Source organism: Acanthopagrus latus, chromosome 23 (assembly GCF_904848185.1).
Source record: "Acanthopagrus latus isolate v.2019 chromosome 23, fAcaLat1.1, whole genome shotgun sequence".
Classification (NCBI taxonomy): Eukaryota; Metazoa; Chordata; class Actinopteri; order Spariformes; family Sparidae; genus Acanthopagrus; species Acanthopagrus latus.
In genome coordinates this window covers 23,433,111-23,457,019 of record NC_051061.1, presented here as the reverse complement: position 1 = coordinate 23,457,019, position 23,909 = coordinate 23,433,111, and the positions used below count along the sequence as shown (strand labels likewise).

Sequence of the window (23,909 nt, the reverse complement as noted above, 5' to 3'; positions counted from 1 at the left end):
CTTTTTTTTTTTTTTTGAACACTTGAGGTGAAGTTAAGCTGCAGGTGGGGTTTAAAATGAGCACTGAATCATTTTCTCGCTGTGACATCACTGATAGTGGTGTGGCCAAAGGGTGCTTGAAAGATTTAAGAAGGGAACAGCGCAGTAACAGCTTTCTTCCCACTGACTGATTATTAATTTACCCTTAAAGGTGATTCCTGTAACAAATGAAAAGACAAGAACACCTGGCTGTGAAACTTTCTTACCACAAAGTACATTTTATTATCGTTTTTCCAGATGAAATAGAGATGAAGTTTCCAGACGTTGCACAAAGACTCCTGAATTTATCCTCAACACTCCTCCATGAATAGTCTATTTTTATGACTTGATATTTCTTATTCATCGGTCTGTTTAGGTTTTTGTGTGTATGTGTGTGTGAGTAGCTTTGGGAACTACAATGGCAATTTCATTACACAATCTTTTGTTGCATAATGACAATTATGCTATCATCAGATTGAGGCCTGACCAGATCAAATCTCTTCACATTAATTATACTGAGGCATTATAATCAATGTGACAGTGATGGATTGATGCCTCTCTGCATGTAGACATTAGTTTTAACTGAGATCAGCAGATACTCTGCCTCATCTTTACTCTGCAAAACAAACATCATCATTAAATTGTGAATATTAAGTAGTGTACAAATAAAGTTTTTATTTCCAAATCAATCAGAAACCGACTTTCTAAAACTTTCCCACCTCTAATCTCTCTGTGAAGTAGAAATCTATGTTTGACTCTGGTGTGATCTCGTTATATAAAATCTCTCCCTCTGCCTCCGTCAGGCTGATAGCTAGGTGGCCCCCTCCTGACCCTCTCCTTCTCTGGGGAAAAACCACTCCATCCCAGGCGTCGGGCCCTTAGTGCCGAGGATTGTTGGGGTCAGGTATCCTGAGACTGTGAACAGGGCTGTGATCTTACTCAGCCTGTCTCCCCGTTGTCCTTGAAAGGAGTTCAGCAGTCTTGTGATGTATGAGCATCTTATGATTTCAGACGTCACGGCTAAATCCACTGACTTTGTGCCTGTGACTGTACCGTGCTCGCACCCCTGAAAACATTTTCTTTCTCTCTCGCCTTGTTTCACTCGTCAGTGCCCTTGTTTTCGCCGACTCCTCTGACTTCTGCCAAACAGTGAGGCAGCTTTTAAAAAAGGAGTATTTGTGATTTACAATTAATTTATTCATTGAAGGAGAAACACAACATGTGGGTTGTACTAAACCTACAACCGCGATGATTTCAAAGAAGAAATAATATCCATTCTCGGGTAATTATTCTTTTTCGTTTTTAATTCATTCAATTAAAAGCTCTTATCTTTTCTTTAAAAAAAAAAGCCCAGTCTCATGTGTTACTGATTAATATTCACATAACATTCAGTTATCAGGGTCTGTACCAGGAATTGGCTTCAGCTCGGCGTAAAGGAGCTGCTGTGGACTAAGATGGATTAGACTGCAGTGGAGGCCGGCTGGCTGCATGCATCTGTACTGGGCGCGAGGATCTTATGCAGCTAAGGCACGGAGGAGCTCGAGAAGATCGTATAAATCTACTCATTTTCTCCCTCTGCTCACTTTCCCACAGCAAATCTGTCAGCGTTATTGCCTCATTCCTGCACGAGCTGCTGCCATCTTCCAGCATCTGCAATCAGTTTGTTCCCCAACAGGTGCGAAGATGTCGAATCATATATCGATGGTTGTGTTTGTTTATGCACGTGCTTGGGTTTCTGTATGCCACATACATGCTTTAAAAGCCCTGTGGTGTGTGAAAGCAAAGCCTTCCGCAAACTACAATCTCAACAGCTCAATTAGCAGCGAGCAGGCTGATAGCGCGGTCCAAATGAGCCCGGGGCATTACCACAGGCTCAGCTGCAGCTCAAAGCCTGAAGTCACGACCGCCCCGTCAGTGTGCAGAGCATGTACAGTACCGTCCAAGGCATATGGTTAGAGGGAATAAAATGAAGCAGTCACAGTCACTTTCACAGAATCTAACATGAACTCTCCACCCAGCAGTCATCACCACTCGTAGGAGCCAAACGCAGCCTCAAGAGTTCAGTGGAATGAAGAAACCATACGATGTGTTTTATGACCACATGTAAAGGCAAGAAAAGATGTTAAATCCAATTACAGACAGCCTCTGGAGGGAAAAGTGCTGCCGTTTTAGCCTCCTCCTTGTTCATCCCTCCTCTCCCCTGATCTCTCTCCAACAACCTGTCTGTCTTGAGACTTTCTGGTCTCAACATGATGAATCGTTCACATGCTGAAATCACCAGATCTCAGTCTTGACTGGCCTCACGATCAAGTTCGATTACAAGGCAGCTGTCAGCAATTTCAATGCTTCTTTACTCCGCTATATGAAAAGCATGTTTTTAATACCAGTATCCTTGTTACTGTGTACACATATATTATTTCACGTAGCAGCTTTCAGACTGGACATGACTCCAAACATGACTATGGCTGCAAGCTGACAGTCCGTAATCAACTCATGACTGATTAACCAGGCTCATTGTGTCCATTAAACGTGTTTTCTCAAGTCTCGTGAGGCAGATTTTACACACTGTGTATGTCTCGTCCAGCTCGTGTTTCCCAGCAACTTTATGAGATCTGAAATGTTGCAGATGTCCGCTGCGTTTTTTTCTTTTTTATTTCTTTAACTCTCTGCTGATATCTGCGACTCTCTGCCAGATCATCCAACGTACAGAAGTAGTTAGCCAGATGCTCACCCAGTAGTCAATGCTTTGCAACTCTTTTGCAGCTTTATTGTCCAACCAACAGTGAAAAATCAACATTAGTATGCTGCAGACTCCTGATTATGATGTTAGTGCATCAACGTAGAATCTTTTAAGTCTTTGCTTGCTGTGCATACGTGAATGCTAAATTCAAGAATGTAGGTGCACCAAGTTTATGTAGAAACAATAATACATCTTTCACCTCTCATCCAAAAGAGACATCTTTAATCTGTGATATTTCACAATGTTTAGTTTCTTTATATTGTTTTATGTCTGGTATGTGTGTGATGTAGCTCCACAGAATATTTTAATGTACTCTAGTCCTAAAAAATCTGCAAATGTGATTTTCACAAATTGTTTTTTGGGAGAAAACTTCCATAGATAAATTTACCAAAGTTGAAGTTTTTATGTATTATAGATATTAAAGAGATTACAGAGACTGTAAAGAGAAATATGTCCTGGCAGAAGAAGCTAGATCGTCAGCTCATGATATAAATGATCATATTGTCAAAGGAATGGTTAATGTATGTTTGATTATCTTAGTGTTTTTAAATGAACGCAAACCAAGACTGCATTCAGTAAGCTGCACTTCCACAGTGTTGTCCACAGAAGCTCACAGTAATAGTCTACGGTCCCAAAGAAGATTACAACCACTGAGTGGAAAGCTTAGCTTCTCAAGGCTGAGATTACACTCACAAGGGGGAAATGTACCGAAGAACTCGGCTCTGTTTACAAACACAGATGTAGAAACGCTGCTTAGTCCACGCGGGCAACTTTAACATTTTTAACTCTTTAATATGTCGACGTGTAACGCTCAAATCCTGCAGTGACCATCTGAGTGAATGACTTGCAGCCTTGAGATTAGACTTTAGATGCTTTGAAACTGGTCTGAGTTGGAGTTAGATGGGTGATTATCTCCCAACAACAGCTGTTTATATGGAACTGTTATAATAGAAATCAAAGGGCCAGTCCACAAACAGCAGTTTTTTTTTGCTGCTCTTAAACAGCCTCTTGTAACAGCTGAAGGTTATTTGAATGACTCAGGTGAGTGATGTCTATTGATGGACTTGGAATACGTCCAGACGTCTAAAGTGAACCAGAACTGCCACTTGGCTCCACGGGGCTGAAGCCACAATGAAATTATGTATTGCAGTAAATGTGTTGTGGCAGTGAGTGAAACTAGCACTGAGGACACGGACCACAAACTGGTCTATGGTCCTTTTTTTCTCTCTCTCTCTCTATAAAGAGTGATTTCTGGCCACAGCTCTTTGCTGCGACATATGTCTGCCTCCGCCGCGCAGCAGGAAATGCCCTGGCACCACCTTCCTGTGCTGCTTACGTCACGTAGATCCTGCACGGCAACCAGGAACAGACTCACAACTCCCTGGACATTTTCCACTTAAACACCAAGATTACGAGACTGTATAGATGGTGTGGAGCGACACTGAGCCAGAACGAAATTAGGCATTTCTCCCTTTTCTCTTAAGTTATCAAGAAAAAAACATCTAATTAAGATATCTCACATCAAATCAGATGCTGAAGTTAAGTTTTTAATTACGCTAAAAACCTTGTTAACATCGTGTGGAGGACAAAAACACAGTGACAGTGAAAGCAAAGGCATCACATTTAAATGATTGTTGTCTTATCATTGACATTATTTTAGAGTCTTTTTGTATTTTAGTACTGCTGGTTAATGTTGATGTCAGATATTCCGACACATGAACCTGATGAACTTGGTTGAATGCAGCCTCTCAGTGCTACAGTGCGACCCTGAAGACCCCCGGGGATCTCTTGGAGATCTGCAAGCTGGTGCCGTTTTTCTGCCAGTCCTACTTGTTTGCTTTTTTAATGAGATGGTGCATACTATCACCATTCCCATTTGAACTGGGGTGTGTAGTTTTAATGCAACGCATTTGCAGGTGATTGTTTCACATGTTTTGTCACAGCTTCAGCATGTAAAGGCTTCTCTGATAAATAATCTTCACTACTATGTGTGAATGTGGTGGTGGCGGCGTTGACAGTGGTACAAAGTCACAGTGCCATGTACACATCTGCAGACTCTCTGCTAACAACCTTGGCTTGCTCCCCACTGGTTGCTTTGTGTGACTGCTCTGTACTTTCTCTACCTGAGTCTAGACAGGTTACACTGTAACTGTGCCAGCGGTTTTCAAATGCAGCGGGAGGTGGACTCAGAGACGAGTGAGTCCAGGTCAAAGAGACGGCACACAGAGAAAAAAGGAACTGCTCCAGTTCTGAGAGAAGCCTCGGGCTCATGTTCACCAAAGACAATCAGGGTTCTGCTTGTGTCCGACTTACATTTTTGTCCACTTTCAGCGCCGTGGTTCAGAGGATGTGATCTGTCAGACCTCACAATGAATCCTTCAAAGGATGCTCTGAATTTGAGGTCAAGATACTGAACTGGATGCATAATGACAGAAAAGGTTCATGCTGCAGTGTCTGTTCAGGATTCATGAGGCTACAACAACCAGCCTGAGTGTGTAATTACTTCTGAAGGACATCACTGGATTCTTTAGTTGTTCAGACATTTGTCACCGCTTTTTTAGAACGACTTTGTCTGACTGAGAAACTGTAAATTGCCCTAATGGTCCATTCTGGTGTCACTTTTTCATGCTGCAGGAAGTGAGGAGTAAAATCTTTGATTCAGGCTTCAGAAATGAACATTCAAGCATCCTCGGATTCTTTATTATGAAGAAAATCTCTAAATCGCTACTCTGAAGTAAACAAAACGAAATGTAAATTAATCTTTACATGAAATGCAATACATTTCCATAATTAAAATAAAGTTTTATAGCTTTAATTTAAATATTTTTTTTCTTTTTTATAATTTTACACAAGATCTTGTTTAATTTTTTGTCTTTTAATGTTAGATGATCTTTAAACATTGAATTATTTTTGATAATGGTAGAACACTGCTATAATAAGAATAATCAGGCTTAAAATTGTGCTGCTATTAGTCTGTAATTATTACTTGTACTGCATATTTTTGATATAATTAGTGTAATAATGTGATATATGTGTCAAAGTACTTTTGTATAACTAATGTCAGATCAAGTTACAAGCCAATGTTGGCCTTGTTGAGAGTTGATTTAAAAAAAACACATTCAACCATTTTGTTGTGAAAACTTCCAGATTTATATTAAATATCTGTAATCTAATAATCCCACAAGAGGGAAATTTGCGAAATATACTTATTTTACTGTTAATTCCACCAATCTCATCAAACATGGCAGCTTGGGCCCCTTTTATACCAGCTTTATAATTAGAATTACAATGCTGAACTTGACTGTAATATTTTACTCTTAATTAAAAACTAAATATTTGTGAAATTTATGAAAACAGGACATGTTTTCTGGCAAAGGAGCAGCCATATTTCAGCTGCACTACCAGGTGCACTTCAGCTTTCTCCGGGCTTCGCAATCATTCAAGTCATTTGTTTCAGTCATGGTTACGGCTATTGATCCGTCCACTGTTTGCACATCGAGCAGGCCTGTGGGAACTGACTGATCTGTTGGTGATAGTGAGGTGTAGCCTTGATTTATTGTCCATCTGAAACTGACATATCGCTGCAAGTTTAAATGAGTTCTAATGTGCTGTTAGCTGAATAAATAAACCGGATTTTAAGAGGAGTAAACTTTACTTTCCTTCACTGGGAGAACTTTTGCTTGTCGCTATATTTCTTTGTTTTTCTCATTGTGATAAAAAATGAAGAGAACAATGTCTGCTCTGATGCCAATCACCGAACTTAAATGTCCTGGGGACAGGAATCGTTTTATCACCTAATTCTATGCTGTCACTTCTGGAAAGATCAAACTCTCGGCTTTCAGCGATAACGTATGAAAAATGAATGAGCTCCATCGCCTTGTTGACTACCTGTGACAGCATCCCATAAATCAATCGTCGGGCGGCATCCCTGATTATTGAGAAGAAGACTCAGAGGGTTGGACCAAACTCATCTCTGTGTGGCTGCTACAAAACTGTCATGTGCACATTGTTTAATTTATAGCGCTTAAACATTAGGCTAATGAAAGACTAATTAAAGCATAAGGACGATTCTTTATTGATCCCCAAAGGCAAATTTGTTTCCCCAAATGAGACATAAATATTTTACCTGAGACATTAATAATCTGTTGCTGCAATGAGTTGTTGTTTCAAGTCTTGAGTTTTAATCTCATGTCAATCCAGTGACTGTAATGATACTGTGCGTCAGTGGTAGTTCATCGTTTTCCACTTGTGTAGTCCTGGACGTCTGCCATCTGGATTCTGTGATATGCTCCACTATAATCACTCTGGACAGACTCAACCCAGAGGTAAAACACCACTACTTCAGCTCTCTTGGTGTGGTGTAATCCATCGCGGTCCCTCTGATGTTAAGCAGATATGCTGACAGACCCTCGTTTCTGCTTCCCCCTAAGCTCGCTATTGGCAGCCCTCTCTGAACTGAGGCAGCATGTTACTGATGAGTTGTAAGGAAGGCTCAGCAATCTTTAAAAGTGTGCAGATGTATTCAATATTAATCATGTAAAGCTTTATTTTATCATTTGGAACTGCTGGTTTTGTGTAATCTGAGAGAGCTGAATTAATTAGACCATATATCTGTCATGGATTTGGTTTTTGGTTATTTTCCATTTCTTTTCGTAATTATAGCCTCTTGTGTCTTGTCACTTTGACTTCCTGCTCACCTGTGTTTCCAGTGTTCCTGTGCTGCTTCTGCCTGATTGTTCCTCCACATCTGTCTCACATCAGCCTCACATCACACCACCTGCACCTCATCCCTTCGTTAGTTTAGTTCGTATTGGTGCTTGTGTTGTTCCCTCACTGCTTGCTGGTTAATCTGTTTTCGGCCATGCATCTCCTGTGCTCCTGTGCCTGTTCCCCAGTCCTGATTTGTTTCTCGTGGTTTTCTGCATTGTCCTTCTATTACTTTGGTATTTTCCATGCCCAGCCTTTTTGTTTGTTTTTGTTGTCTGCCCTTATCCTGTTAAATTCAGATTTGTAAGGTTAAGTTTACTGCTGATGTCAGGACATTTTAACATGTGGTCAGCAGAGGCTGGAAATGCAACATTTCAATCAGCTGAGCTGCAGCAAACTTTTCATTTGAAAGAGACATTATAGCCACGCTGATAAGATCTTTGAAAAGCCTTCCATGTTGGGTTGTCCAAGTATTTGCAGGAACCTTTTTTGACCCAACAAAGAAACATAATGCCTTACTAGAGCTTGTAATCTTGATTGGCAGATCATCCCAACAGCACAACAAAAAAGCTCACTAACAGTACTATTATGCAACAGTAACATCACCCCCATCTACCATAAAACAAGTATACATTTAATCAGTTTGGGGATTCTTTGTATTCTAAGCCACAATCGCTTATTTTGACAGGATTAGGTTGAAATGTCCTGAGCATCCAAGAAACCCCAAGGATGATTTGCAACCAAATTCTGATTTATGCAGCGTTAATACAGTTCTGTCACAAATAAAGGTTATTTCGGTTCAGCACAAACTGGGAGGGTCTAAGTGAGCTGGAATGGGATGATCCAGAATGGTACGCAGCAACCTAAATCTAAGAGAGTTGAAGTGACTCCATGAGGGCTCAAGACTAGAGGAAATTGTTATTTTCTTAAAATAAAAGATAAATAAATATCCTGTCAATCAGAGGCCTGGTACCTCAGTGGGTAGTTGAAGATTACAGATGGTCTCCAACTGAGACCATCCTTATTAATAATGCATGCATTCACTGATCTGTAAGGCACTTTTAATTGCATTCACTACACACCATACATTAATGTTCTCAACTTCCTTCGTTGCGTAATTACTGATGGAAAGCCTTTTGTTCATTTGAACAGCTGCCAGCCTTTGTCATTAGGCATATTTCTTATTACATGTGTTTATCTGGTAATTTATTGTGATTGAGTTGCTGTTACTGTCCTGAAGTTAGAATAGTTAGAGTGCAAATGAGCAGCAGGAGGCATTAACTGCTGAGTGACATCTCTTTTATTACCCCTGAGATGCCACGCTGATGGCAAGATCCCCCAACATGTTCTCTGAAATGGATGCGGCTGACAGGGGAGCCGTCTATAAACCCAGATGAATTAAGAAAATTACAGGATTCTTATGAGAGAATGAGTTTCTCACAAAATAGAAAATGCTGCAAGTGTCAAAATGCAACAAAAATAGATCAATCTAGATAACTATATTCTAATCCAATAAACATAACTTGAAGAATACAGAAGTTTTTGTTGAAAATATTTTGTTCTTTACACGATATCTCAAGGAGGCCTGGAGGGAATTACTTTTGGAGCAAATATCCACTCTGACTCAAGGATGAACACATTTGAATTCAGTGGCTGAAGGTCAGAGGTCAAGGTCACTGTGACCTCACAAAACACGTTTGGCCATAACTCAAGGATTTATACAATAATTAAGATCATATTTGACATGCAGATATTCATGAATAGAATTATACGTCTGAAAAGTCAAAGGTACAGATGTTCTGCCCGTTATTCAGCACCATAGCTCAGAACAGGAACTTGACTGGTCTGTGGACGTATACTACTGCAACGTGCAAATGCTAGTTTTAAATTATATTTCATGTCATCAGAAAGGACATTTATTGACAATGAAGCTAAAAGGAGATCCCCTGAAGTTTACTGTTAACATTACCTGAGATTACACACTGAATAATTTGTAAATTTAGGTGTGCAGACATCTGATGTGGTGTCCCACAGGGGTCTAGTTCTGGACCTCTTCCGTTCCTTATCTTCACCCATTGCTTTTCGCTGACAACACTAACTAGTTTTTTCACATGAACATTGTCCCACACTTATTGTTTGACACTTTCTGAATTGGTTATGTTTTTTTCTAAATGTTAAAGATAAAGTTTCGTTATTGCATGTAGCTTTTAAGAAATCCCTATAATGTGCAGTGTTTAAATCATCTTGTTGAAGAGCTTCAAACTCTATTTTTCTACGTGTGATGTTGTTCTGTGTTGCCAGGCTCAAAAGCAACCAGAACAAAAGCCATTCTGAAAGGATTATAGTTGGTCTCTGTGGCTCAGCCTATTGTGTAGGCCGTTCAGGCTCCTATAGATGGATCAGTGCTGCTAAACCTTCCAGTTTAATGGCTGCTTTAATGTTGCAAGTACGTCCTGAACTATTTTCCCTGCCTGAGCGTTAGTCCTGCATATGCAACAAAGACAGTACTGGGAATGATTCAACACAAACGATGTATAGTGACCAACTAAAAACCTGATATCAGTGTATCTGTTTCAGTGAACATCGAGGTATCAGACCTTGACAAAGTTACCTAATTAATTTATTGCTTTTTGAACATAGTGCTGCGCTACAGCATTCATGAGCAGACTGTTTTTTTTAAAATATTTATTAATCATTAAGACATTTTAAAATGACAGATTGTGCCTGTTCATTTCTCTGACACTCATTATTTCTGCTGTAATTAGCACTAAAATGACTTTACATGTGGGCCTCTGTGTGATTATCTGACTGCTTCGAAGAAAAAAAAAATCTGCACCTTGAGTGAAATTGTGATTAGAATATTTAACTTTTGCTTTAATGGTTGTAATTAACAGTTTGAGCTGATTAATCTGATATCAAAAAAACAGATCAAACCATCTATCTGACCTCTGTGAAAGGACAGAGTCCTCGACACCTGACGACAAACTCTCCAAAGCAAGGTTTTAATATCAAAGTCAAATGACATCAATTTGCTGTTATGGTCTGTTTCTCTATAATTTCACTGGTAACCGTCAGTCTGCCAGATGAGTTATGGTGTGAACAACCTGATATCTTCACTACTTGAGCTTAAAGGTTAGGTAAGTCAATTAACAATAATAAATGGTAAAAGTATGGAAGTTATATAAAAATCTGATATATATATATTTTTTTTTTCAAGGTTTGGTAGCATATTACAAAAATACTTTGCTTGAGAGATGAAACTAACACTTCAATTTGTTGTCGATAATTCTATCAATTGTTTTCTTGGTTAATCAATTAGAAAATAGTGAAAAATGTTGATCAGTGTTTCCAAAAGCCCATGATAATGTCTGTACAGGTTTTTGTTTCATTCACAACCGAAAGACATTAATTTTTCTGTCACAGAGGAGGAAAGGAACCAGAAAATATTTACATTTAGGGAGGTGGAATCAGAGAAGCTTTTACTTGTCGTACTGGAGTGAAGGAAGAACTTAATACTTCTTGCCCCACTGCAAAACACCAGTAAATATAGATGAGCCCTGTTTGTAGCCTGAAGCTAAACAGTTACATGAGCGTGTTTACAACAAACTGAGACAAAACTCTGCAGGCTTTTCGTAAAGCTGTCAGATTTCAGTCTGGAGGTATTACTGCCTGCCTCTGTTGCGCCGCACCTGCCCATGTCTTCTAAAACTTTGAATTTATAGCAGTTACAAACCAGGATGATGGGGAGAAGTGATGAAAAGCCATCGGCTCGCCCCCGTTAGCGTTTGAATTTAAGAGTCTGTCATTTAGCCTGCAACAATAGGAGAATTACATACGATTTACAACCCAAAGGTGGAGTGTAGCTGGTGGCATCTCTGCTGCTGCTGTTTAACGGCGGATGATCTGTATTCATCCTGTCATGTCTTGTGTTCATTACTTTATACAGCCCTCTGTTTAGCTGCTGACTGTGAATGATATCAATAAGAAATTACCTGAAGATTTAATCAGGATCCTCAGGCTTCCAAGTGGCCTTCAGAGTGCATCTCTCAGAAGTCCTTTTCTCTGAATTACTTAATGTTTGATATGTGGTTTCTGGGCATGTTTCATGCAGATTACGAGGTTAAGAATGTGATTGCCATGTTTGATCAGCTTCCAAATTATATTTTCCAATGATGCTCCCACAAGTCTTGGCTGTGGAAGAAACGCCGACCTGCCCCCCTCCCCGGCCCAACACTGACCTTGTATGGCAGGACGACAGCCGAGCCGCCGCTGATGCCCACGATGGGCACAGCTGTCTGAGTGGAAATGAAGTCCAAGATCTGTGCCACGGCCTCCGAGCCAACGTTGTCCTCGAACACCACTCCATGGACGCGGTTGGTGGACAGGGTGTCACAGATGCGGGTGAGCAGCGCCCGTGGGTTGGTGTTGTTGACCAGCACAGTGATGGGGTTCACTTCCAGAGGCAGGTCCATGAAGTTCTCCCTGCTTAACCGCCCCTTAATCTCAGTCTGGTAGGCCGAGCCGCTGAACACCACCGCCACGTTCACAGAGGGCATGGGAATCCCGAACGGCCTTCCTGAACAGCAGGGCAGAGTGCAGAACAGCAGCAGCAGCAGCAGCGGTGGCGGCCACCACGGGGAGTCGCTGGAGCAGCCTAGACGAACGCCCATCTCAGTCACCTACTGCCTGGAGGAGGGGGCAGAGTGGAGGGGAGGGGTCAGGAGAGAGGATTGAAATGTTAGATACACAGGACCAGTTGCTGCCTTTCTCTGAAATGTTGTCATAATGCTCAGTAATCCCTGCTGGCAGGCCAACCAAACTGCCTTTTGTTTAGACTTGGCTCGTTTTTGATTAATGACCTTTCAGCTTCATCTCTGTTCAGTGTGCTGGTCTGCCTGCCATATAACTAAGACAGTGTAAGAGCCCATTAACGAAGCCCAGAGTTGTATTTTTAGATTGTGTCAGCGTGCAACATGAGGCTGTGGCCAGGCTGTTGCGTCTTAGGGTGGCAGCTGCCACCCTGCTGCTGTTGTATTCTGTGGTCCAACCCAGCAGATGGTGTCCAGTGTTTAATGCTACAAATGGAGAACAAGAGGATTTATAATTTTTCTCTCGTGACAGTACTTTTGAAGCTGTTGCTTAATTTTTTCCCGCAGGCCAAAGCATCCAAACTTAATCTGCCAAAGGTATGCATGCATGGTTTTGGCTCTGCTGATTAATTGACATCCATTATAGTGATTTGCAAGCTGTTTAGGGAGTTTTTTTAGTTTGAAACAAGGGTTGAACTTTTTATCAAAATTGCAATATGTCTGAGTGCAATATCCGAATTGCAAAGCAGTTTTTTTTGTGTGTTTTACACAGGTAAAATGAGACGACGGCATTATGATAAAATAATGTAGCGCTGCAGAAATGTTCCTGCCAACAGATCTTATTCTGCATATGTAAGAAAACTCACACACATTTCACATCATCATGATTTTTTTTTTTGTGAAAATGTAAATTGTGATGCAAGAATTATCCTTCCAGCAATTGCGAATCATATAGTCATAAGAATTTCTGTCAAAACGTCTCTATTTGAAACTGATATTTCAGTTATTCAGCTGCGAAGTCTATATTTTCAAAGGGATTCAAAGTTTGCATTCAAAAAATCCAAGCTCGTTGTGAAGCATTGCATCAGTAATGGACTGGATTGCAACCAGCAACTCTTGGCCTATCTATCTATGTTTCTTCCAGAGCCCCTAATTACTTCGCTTTCTGCCCTGTGGTAGGTAATAGGGGAGAAGCACCGTGGCAGGACGCCCTGATGTCAAACCCTGTAGCGTTGGTTTAACATTCACATTGTAGCCAGACAGCGGTTTGTGTTGAGCTGTCAGACAGACTTAGGCTCTTTGTCAAATCTGTCACAGTTGTGTTTGTGGCCCTGGGGGAGTGCTGCACACTGGTCCCCTGTCACAGAGATCTGATCCACCATGTGATGGAATCCCAGTGGGGTGAATATATTGTAATCCTTTGGTAATCCCTGCCAGGCGTCATGGCCTACGGCTTGATTGTAGTGTATAAACTTATCAAGAGATTTGGCGAGTGCACGAGGCTCAGTGTGGCTGTGTGGCGCAGTTTTCTCTATGTTCCACTTCCTGCGTGGGACCGAGCGGCGAGCTCCTCGTAGAAAACATTGCAGATAAACATGCAGGCAGGGGCGCTTGGGTGGGTAGGCCAGCAGAATACTTATTATGGGATTGTTTTTCCAGTCGTGTCACATGATGAAATCCCAAAATAAAACACATTGCACATGTCGTACATCATCATCTCATAAATTGATTAGTCGTCACCGCGAGAGGGCATCTGCCACATTCCTTTCAATGACATTAGCCATGTTTGAGCTGCGACAGCACTGGAAAAGGTTTGGGTTAATGTCTTTGACGGGGAGCAAATGTACGTGGTCAAAATGCTTAAAAGCTTCAACCTTCCATGTGTTTAATCAAGGCGGGGAAACAGCTGAGGCAGATGTATGAAGGTCGAATTCCAGGCTGATGGATATGGGATTAAACCAAACAGGGAATGAGTCATCAATAACTGTGCGACAAGGCTTTGTATTAGGGATGCACGATAAGGAATTTATACCGCTGGCCATTTATCAGTATTGGTGGAATCAGTGCCAATAGAGAGAGAGATGATAGTATGAAGAGAAATTATTTTCATGGACTTAACAAGTGCAGCATCTTGTGTCAGTGTTCAGATTTAGAGTTGGTTTGCAACGTCCAAAAAAACAAGCAGAAGAAGAAGAGTATAAAGAGGAAGAAGAGTACAAAGAATAATTTGAAGAAGAAGAGCATGCAATACTCTCTTTGAATCAACCATCTTTGCTCACGACATCTTAGCCTTTTTTCTCACGTGTGCATAAAATACACTGCACACTTTTTAAAATAAAATGTGTAAAATCATTGGTTATCTTATTGGTATACAGCATGAGAAGCTGGTTATCATTTATGTGTATTGGCTGGAATCCAAGAGAGGAAATAACAACCTATACCAATTTGGCTAAATGCGGCTTCCAATACACCTTTTTCTAATTCAGAGTAGTGCAGTCAGCTTAGCTTTGTGACGCAGCCGAAATGCAGATTGGCTCTGTAGATTTGCTGGTCTCTGACCCCTCCAACTCTAAAAATCAGCAGAATCTGTAAACTGCACTGCTACATAAAGGAAAGAGGCTTTTCATCTGTGCTCGCACTAAATCCTCCAAAAATCATTGCTGTGTATACAAGGGCTGAAGCCCTCACTCTGATGTTGGGGATCAGAAGTCACTGTGGACATCCGTTGTATTGAGAGATTTTATTGAAGGAGGCTGCATGACGAGGTACATCCATCCTGAATCATCACGACACACTCAGTCTGTTTGACTCTGCAGCCTGGTTGTAGGTACATGCTGTAGTCTGAGCAGGAGACAGGTTGCTGTTTGCGTCATGACGCTTTTACAAACTGGATTGAGCATGAGTCACACTGATGACGGAGTGATTGTAACCAAAAGCCTGTTGTCCTTATGTTACACACAGACATGCTGCTAGGATCTGTTTGATGGTAGCTTCTTACAAACCCTCCTACTACTATATTATGATTCTCCCTAAACATGTAGTTACAGATATTTTCCTTAAGTATAATTAATTAATCTTAAGGTTACATACTATTGTTTTAATACATAGTTCATGATTCAATAAAATGCCCTATTTTTGTTGAATTGTGTAAACATCCAAAGCATTTTTAACTAATTTCAGTCAGGGAACTTTCTGTTGTCTTTAAGACCTAAGGCGCCAATTAAGAGTCATTCTAAAACTGGAGGCGTTGTTTGAAAATGCCTCCTAAAACCCGAGGGTTTCCTGAAAACGTGACAGAATTGCCGGCGTTCACCAAAACCTTTATTTGTCAGCTTCTGTGGCAGATAGGAACTAGAAATAAACTCCATTTGTGAGCTGATTAATTTAAATCAAACTGGTTGCTTGCCTCTGACTGCCTGAGAGGCGAGTTTCTGCAGTGTCAGTCCAACATGAGAGGATGAGGATGAATCGCCACATTTCACAGTGACGGAAAATGAAGGAAAACAGCCTAATGCTGGAGTTTCCACTGCTGGAGACAGCTCCCGGTCATTAAACTTACATATAGCATCTTTAAAGTTAGGGAAGGCAATCCTGGAGAAAGATAGATGATCGTTGAGTCTCATTCCCAGGTCGCCAAATACCGATGCTTTTATTTATGAGTCACCCATCTTCCTTCAGAATTACCTTCCCTACCTTTAATGTTACCACTTATCCAACCCGGATGAGTCGGATTCTGACCCGGTGACAGGCATCAAGATGACTTAAAGGATTATGCAGAAATATCCAGTGTTCTTGCTGATGGTGTTATGTAACAGCACACTTAAAAGTTCCTTGTGATTTTGAACAAGAAACATAACCTTTCACTGTTCTGCAGGGACAAGCTTTTTGTCTCTTAATCTGAATCACAAACTTTCACAAAGTACATGTGTACAAGGTTATTTATAGAGATTATGGGCGGAGGTTGCAGGTAGGACTGTGGCTTTCACTCTCAGCCTTGGCTGTTTGGAAAGGTTTGGAAAGGTTAGTCCTCATGATGTGACTGTTTGAACAGATATTTTCCCCCCCGCAATATTAATAATACAAGTACACGCACGCTGCACAATCCTATCTCCCAGTGGCAGATTATTATAATAGCTGAAGCTTTTTTTTTCTTAGAGCCTCTCCTGGCAAAGTCAAACTAATAAAAAAGTGACAGAAGAAGTTACTCCGACCAATATTTGCTCTTCTTTTGCTCATGTTAAAGTTGTGATGTTTTGAAAAAGACTCAAAGTGAGACTATATCTTCGAAGAAGAACCTCTCACTGACAGTCTGTGTATTCTCTGTCATCAGTGTTGTTTGACTAACAAACATTTAAGATGTGCTTATCCCCCTCTAGTGGGTGACATATGGTGGAAGCAGCTTCTTTACAGAATTAGCTACATTTGAAAGAAGATGCTTTCAGAATAACTGCTGGCTCTTTATCACTCAATCACATCATTTTCCTTTCCTTGAGGTTTACTCCAGCGAACCTTCACTCTGCTGACACCTGCACGGTTTGATAAACTGAACAGGTAATAATGCAAATACCCACATCTGCATGTTGAGCCTGCACATATGTTATCAGCTGCTGTAAGTTGAATATTGTTGATAAGGTGAATAGGATTTTCTGCACACATTGACACTTCCTGCTCAGTATGTATGGCCTCCGCAGACTCGGTGATGACAATACCAGCGCATTTTTAATACGCACTCGGCTCAGTATAATATGTATATTGTAATCTCACACATTGGATTTTCCTCTCATTTATTATTTTTTTTTCCTTTCAAAAGACTCCAACCGTGCACAGCCTTCAACTGTAAGTAGTTTATTTATATTATAATTTCTATGCATTTGTTATTTCAATGTCATTTCTCTGCGGCGTCAGTACAACGAAAAATTCTCCTTCTCTTCATTTTTCTGATATTGACCGTATGAATTGTGAAGTCAGTTGAATAAAGAAAAGAAAAAGGGCCTCTATTGATGAGTCGCTGCAGAGGTGTGAAGTCCTCCAACTGGTTCCTGATCCAGCTCATTAACGTGAGGCTGCCGCGGTAAATACATCTGGCTGAGGACTGAGGTCTTATCGGCGCAGTGTTTAATGACGGCTTTTATATTCTGGGCATGACGCCTTTGCTGCAGCTGTTTAACAATGTGCACCTGTCCCATCTTCTGCTCCGTGATCGATACACTCGTCCATGCATCTGCAGCCCGCTGCGTCGCCGCACACATGCTGATAAACTCGTCCTCCTCTTTGTCATTATCAGTAAAACTGCTGACCGTCCAGCTCCTTCGAGGACACTTTCCGATATTACACCATGCTCCGAGAGCCATTTAGTAATCCGTGACCTCTGTTGACCTCTATTGGTAGAAATTATAGGAAAACTGATAAGACATTTCCATAAACCAGCCTCCCACTTTGGCTCATGTCTCACAGCTAGCTCCTCTATAATTGACAAAAGCAGAGTCACAAGAGAAGCAGCTGATTCAGTGTTTAAATGAGTGAAGCAGCTAATTAGAGCAACGAACCAACAGAGACCTCCAGTGAGGATCTGCAGCATCACCACACAAAACGAGTCTGTAGTGCTGCATCAATGTTTTTTCTCATGCTTGGCTTGAGAGCTGAAACGTGTCACGACTCTCTTAACGCCGTTCTTCATGTCCTTCTAAATACAGAATGTTTAACTGACGTGTGAATTATGACTCCATGAGGCTGTCAGTCTGGATTCGTGGGTTGACAAAAGCGACTTCAACACAGGAACTTGAACCGATAGCATACACAAACATTCATACGTTTCTAATAAACAGTGACAGTTTGACAGGCTTGACTCTTAAATTATCTCCACACATGCTCCAGGTTACACAGCCTCATCTCAGTCTCACTTAAACAACTTTCAAAATAATGTGCTCTGTTGCTTCTTTTCTACAAATAAAATCAAACTGAAACTGTTAATCTCAGTATATACCACTTTATCTTACATGTCACAGGCTACTTTATTAGATAACCTGTCAATAAATTATGTAAAAGTGAATTTAAGTTCCACCCAGTTGAGCATTTATGCAGTGTATACTTGTTTTCCGAACTTTTACTGTGAAAAGTACAGAATTGAATGTATCTGTCGTCGCTGGTCATGCTGAATTCTCTCCGAATCGTTCATTTTACCCATTACCAGTTTTTCTCTCACCCTAACTATGTTGTTTTGGTCCCTAAACCTGAACAGAACAAAGAATAGGGTCAAATTTTCAAGCGTATCTTGATATTATTCTTAAAACTGCTACAAGGAACTTCAATTTTTTGTTGATTCTGGCGGCCCTTTAAGTAAAAAGATCACGATAGTCCTTGTTTTAGTGCCGTACCACCACCGACCACAGTGCAGCTTCTTTCCTCAACATGTCCTCAACAGTCCACCATAAAATGAATAGTTTTAGTTTATTAACTTATTAAACCCCAATAACAGGCTTTAAGAATAATGACAATAACTCACCATAAATAAACCTTTTCTCCCTGATGGCCTTGTCTGTTTGTGCAGGCCGTCAGTATTAAATTGAAGCTGTTCCAGAACCAGTTACATCATCCTTGTAGTACATTTAACATACTCATATGTACATTAAAAGGGTTATTAGTTGCTGAAATTGTTCCCTCTGTCGGTTCAGGCTGCAAAGAGCTCCCTCACTCCACAAATCCACAGTCCTTGTTTTGTGTAAAAGTGTTTTGTGAAGGTCAGCTGAAGTTAATGTGAATCTTCAGCAGGCTGAGTTCCCAAAGTTGGTGTCTATTAGTAAGAAAATGACTGCTTTGTGCTTTCGTGGTGGATGAGAGAGGCCGACACAAAGACAGAACTTGATACTAATGTGAGGACAGCAGGTTTGCAGCCAGTGATTATTTTCTAATGTCTGAGACGTATTTTCAGGATGAATCAAGTAATAATTTAGTCAAAACATTGAGTCACAGTTTCTTAGAGGCGTCTTCACATTACTTCTTCTGTCCAATCACAACAGACGCTGTTTTTCCACTCACGCTTTTGGCTGCAGGGAGTAAAACTGCTTTATAATAAAAGCTTTTAAATGACTAAATAACAAGCTTTTATTGTGAAGGAGATATAGGAAATCAAACATGTATGTAGCTGAACTTAGTGATGGTTCTTTGTGGGACTGCGGGGGATCAAGACGAGCGCCATATTGGTTTTAAGACGCACCTTCAAGCAGGTAGCCAGGTTTTTTTTTTTTTATTGTGTTTGTTGAGATGATTCTTCATGGCTTTTCTCTATGAATATATATTTTTAAGATACCTTATAAAATACAGCAGACTTGATCATCTATATCTGTATCATCAACATCCTCTCCTTGTAGATTTGTTGTTTGGATATTTTATTCTTTGAAAAAGTGAATTATTATAATCTGCTGTGTTCATTTCAGTATTCACTTTATGACGTGTAGCTTACTATAAATAATCCATGCATTCATTTTCAGAATATAAGCCTCATAAACGTGAGATTTACTGCACGACTATTGAATTATTTTAAATTTACATCAGTATTCCCGTTAGATTTGTCCCCCTGAACAAGGATCAATGTTTTCTGAGTTTGATGGATATTTATGTGATACTTCAAGATTTAACAATTAGAGCTGTACACTGTAAAAAGTGTGAGGATTACAACCAACGTGTATCTCTTTGCTTTCACCTGTACGAATACGTTTAACTAACTGAGCACTTTTGAAAAATACAGCTGTGCTAATCTCTCTAAACCTGCAACCATTAAACTAATCTGTAGATTCATCAGCATCATGAGTACAGTGTGAGCAAACAGAGGTGACAAGCCAAAGAAAAATAAAAAATCTGCACCCAAAAATACCCCCAGTGTGACACAGTTGGCGCATGTCCACAGGTTTGAGTCAGTGTCAAGTCAAACGTATTTTGTGTATTTAGTTTCCCTAAAGCTCCTCTCTGCTGGTCCAAATGTGATTCATCTTAAATATCCTGTGACCCATCTCCGATAAACAGAACAATATCTGCAGCCAAAATCACAGATAAATCTGCGACCCAGCGACTATCTGTGACCCTCCACCTGCAGGTCCTGACCGATCATGTGGGGAAAGCTGAATCTTAAGCCAGAGCATCATCGTAAATAAAGCCACATCTCACGCTATCCCCCGTTATCCTTATCTGATCTGGGAACATTTGTTAAGAACGCAGAAGACACAAGACAAATTGAAACAAAGCCAAATTTAGCGCTCAGCTTATAATTCATCCACGATTTGTGTGGCTGCTCTCGGCCGGTCCTCTAAAACATTTGAACAGCTTATAACATTAGTTATAGGCCAATACAGAGTCCCAACAAACACGCTGTGAGCTTTGTTAGACTTCTACTCAAACACATTAAGACAACAACTGGTCTTTATATTCATGAGGCTGAGGCTGGCACAGCTCCACATGCACTGGCTCTGAGTAATGGAAATGGAGTTAATTAACAGCAGTCGACCAGTTTCTCAATCACAACAGTCCAGATAAGAAACATTAGACTGGACTGTTTCTACAAGGCCCAGAGAGAGAGAGAGAGAGAGAGAGAGAGGCCAAACAAATGTTGGTTTGAATTTCCAACAAAGAAATAATAGCAGCATCAGAAGCAGTGGGATGTTTTTGTTAGTTTGTTGGTTCCACGAATACGTCAGTTGAGTCAGAAAACGACGTATATGAACGTTATGAAATCGAGAAACGTGTCGTAAGATGCTGCTGATTTTTCTGATGAAGACAGGCTGAAATGAGAGACATCGAGCTGCGTGCTAGTTACTTTGATGAGGAGACATTTAGGCAACAAATACTGAAGCCAGAGCTGAATTTAGCCGGCCTCAGTGGGACAGCAGAGCGCACAAACAACTCCTGCATTCGTGCCATTAAGTTTGCAAATATCTAATTAAATATTAATGAAGTAAAAAAAATAAATAAAAAAATCTCACTCCTCTGTGTGTGCTCACATTCCCAGAACCTCACAGTCATTGTTTATGTATGTGTATGTGTTGTGCCGCGTCTCACATAGATCAACTGCCAATCACAGCTGCGATGACTCGACTCACTGACTTTGACTGGACTGAAGCATGCAGGGAACCGGCTAATTGTCCTTGAAACGACAGTCTGTAGAAATGTGCATTGAGAAGTTAGATGCATTTGCCAAGGCAGGCTGGTCCACTCTGCTCTGCGTGATACGAAGTGAAGTCGAAGTGATACGACAATGCAGACAGTCTTGGTCATATTTTAAATGCTTTTATGAAATGAAGAACCCACGAATGTCCTTTTTTAGAATATTCTAATACACTATTGAATACAGATTACATTGGTATGATGTCTGTGAAGGTCACAGTGGACTGATACTATCCAGAAAATGCTTTACAACATCTGAATGAACTGTTGGGACTAAATAATCTGACCAGTAATCTCACAGCTGCATCACAGTTTTAATGATTTAACTGATTACTGATTTAACAGCAGCTTTACTCACACTAATGTCAGTGCTTAAATAGAACTAGAAGAATAGAACGGTAGAAGTCTTACTACTTCTACTTCTTCTGCAAGTCTCATTACACTGAATATGAAATCACCAGGAGGACAGCATTTCACTGAGATAAAGACAATTTTCACTCATTGTCTGGCAGATTTTTGACTTATTACATGATGTTCTCCATCCATCCTTCCATCCCAGTCCTGTGAATGCGATATCTCTGAAATTTGGTACAAATGTCCACTACCACATGAGGATGAACTGATTAGAATATGGCGGCCAAGGGGTCAGAGGTCAAGGTCATGAATATAACATTCTGCACAAATGTCTAAAAGGGATAAAATGACACAAATGTGTTCTTCCCATCATTCAACGGCACAGCTCAGGAGCAGCAACTTGACTGGAGTGTGCAGGCAGATGACCGTGAGGCGGTAAATCTAGTTTTAATTTATTGTTCAAGTGGCATTTTCCCCTGAGTTTTTATGCATCTTGTTTTCACAGCTTCTTTATGTTTGATTTATTGTTTAAGGGAAACATAATACGTGTAAAGCATGAAGTAAAATCCTAATGATTTAGAACAAACCAGTGCGCCTCAGAGTTAATGTGCTCGTATGAAGAGAGGTGATGACACGGGCATGTAGTCCGTCTAACGCACCGACACACCAGCTATAACTCAATCAGACACCCGGTCCAGGTTTCTTTGGCTCATTTGGAGACAATATCTTTGGTTGCTCCATTTCCTGAAGGTCAGGTTTCATAATTCCTCATTCCTGCAGAGACCGACTGCCGAGCAGCTCGGCTCGAAGTTCCCCCTGTTGGCCATCTCTAAACCTGTCTGCTGATTTACTGCTCCATTCTTTATGGTATAGTTTTCTGTATCATGGCCATGTGATAAATGGAAAGCTCACGCTGTCACGTGAAAAAGTGTAAGAGCGAGCCGGCGTCCTGCAGCGTTTCCTACCGAGGTGCACCCGAAGCTAAACCATGATGGAGGCTTTTCAGTCCAAACCACATGTGATTTATCCGTCCCCGCTGACCCCTGGAGACAGAGGGACATGAAACAGATTCACTCAGTGATATTGGCTTCTGTCACAGACTTCTGCCTTTAGCACTGCAGACATATTTAAGACATGCACGGCTCTACGTTAACTACACGCGACAAGTGATTGATCGGCCACAGGATGAAAAAACTGTCCTGGTGAAATCCCAATAAATCTGACGTGGTTTTTACTGCTGTGTGTGAGGCGGGGGGGTTTATAAGTGAAGAGGGTCCTGAAATGTCTTGTAAATTTTCACGTACTGCAAGAGGAATCAATTGAAGGGTATTCTGGCCTTTGGCTGGTGTCTCTGTGCATTAAAGGATTTAAATATTCAGGGGGGAAGTGGGGCTGAACCGAGCAGTTGGATTTTCCGATTCTATAGTATCTGAGGGGCCGTGATCAGCAGGTTTTAAATGCCACAGCAGATGGAAAGCGAAGTAGTTGTGCTTTATTGCAGTTCTGTCTTTGAAATCCCATCGAGTGCCGAAGCAAAGCAGCTCTCTGTAACGGCGGTCACGTGACGCAGCGCGAGTCTTTTGTGCAGCTTTACGTTAAAACAATCAAAGCGCATCTAAAAAGATTGATACCGCAGTAAATGAATCAACATGGTTCGAACGAGATCATCATTTACATCAAAATGCCAAACAGGATTTTTTTTTCCCCCCCAAGGACACGGGTCCATGTTCCCGCTCGTCACTGGACAGATGTTTGATATATATCTCCCCCCTTTGCTTTATCACATTTATTGCGATTGCACCGCTCCATCAGACGGCTTTGTCAGCACGCCGTGTAGCGAGATTGAACAGATTGTATGTGCAAGTGTTTGGAGGGTAATAATCTTTTGCCAGATTACAGTACAGTGGTGTTGTGAATGTAATCCATTTTGCAATAACACATGGGTGGATGTTTACCTGTGGCTTACAGGCCTCTACACGCAGCTCTGATATTAATATTCCTACTTTGACCCTGCAGGCTGACCCGGCTATAAACCCGTGTCGGTAGGTGAGCAGGAGGTCCTCCGTCAGTCTTTGGCGGCGCCCGCGCTCAGCGTCATGCATGTATGTGGAGCAGGGATCAATGTAAGACCCTGGTTAAGCTGAAACCGTGGCTGCCCGTGCAGAACCAGACCCCCCCCTTCGCCCCGCCACCGGTCCAGCTGTCACCGGGCCTGCTTTTCCCAGTTGACTCTGTGGCTGCTGCCCACACATACAGCTGATCTCTGACATGCACACACACATACACATGCTCTAATCCACATATGAGCATACCACTTTGTTTTTAATCTATTCTGTGTTTTTCTGTGA

At 41.1% G+C, this 23,909-nt stretch overlaps 1 protein-coding gene and 1 long non-coding RNA gene across 15 annotated transcripts in view; one reads left to right on the top strand and one right to left on the bottom strand.

The window, feature by feature from the left end:
* LOC119014608 overlaps positions 1 to 23,909 on the top strand; it is a 162,642-nt gene that overhangs the window by 37,958 nt on the left and 100,775 nt on the right. The gene's annotated exons all lie outside the window — the stretch shown is intronic.
* Positions 1 to 23,909, bottom strand: part of grin2ca (glutamate receptor, ionotropic, N-methyl D-aspartate 2Ca) — a 63,977-nt gene that overhangs the window by 32,589 nt on the left and 7,479 nt on the right. Inside the window, exon 2 of one of the 2 annotated variants that reach the window (XM_037089933.1) lies at positions 11,704 to 12,151. In XM_037089933.1, coding sequence (XP_036945828.1) covers positions 11,704 to 12,135 — 432 coding nt within the window. In that variant the 5' untranslated portion in view covers positions 12,136 to 12,151. Of the gene's footprint in view, positions 1 to 11,703; positions 12,152 to 23,909 lie in introns of those variants that run through there. The other variant, XM_037089934.1, reaches the window with a different exon arrangement.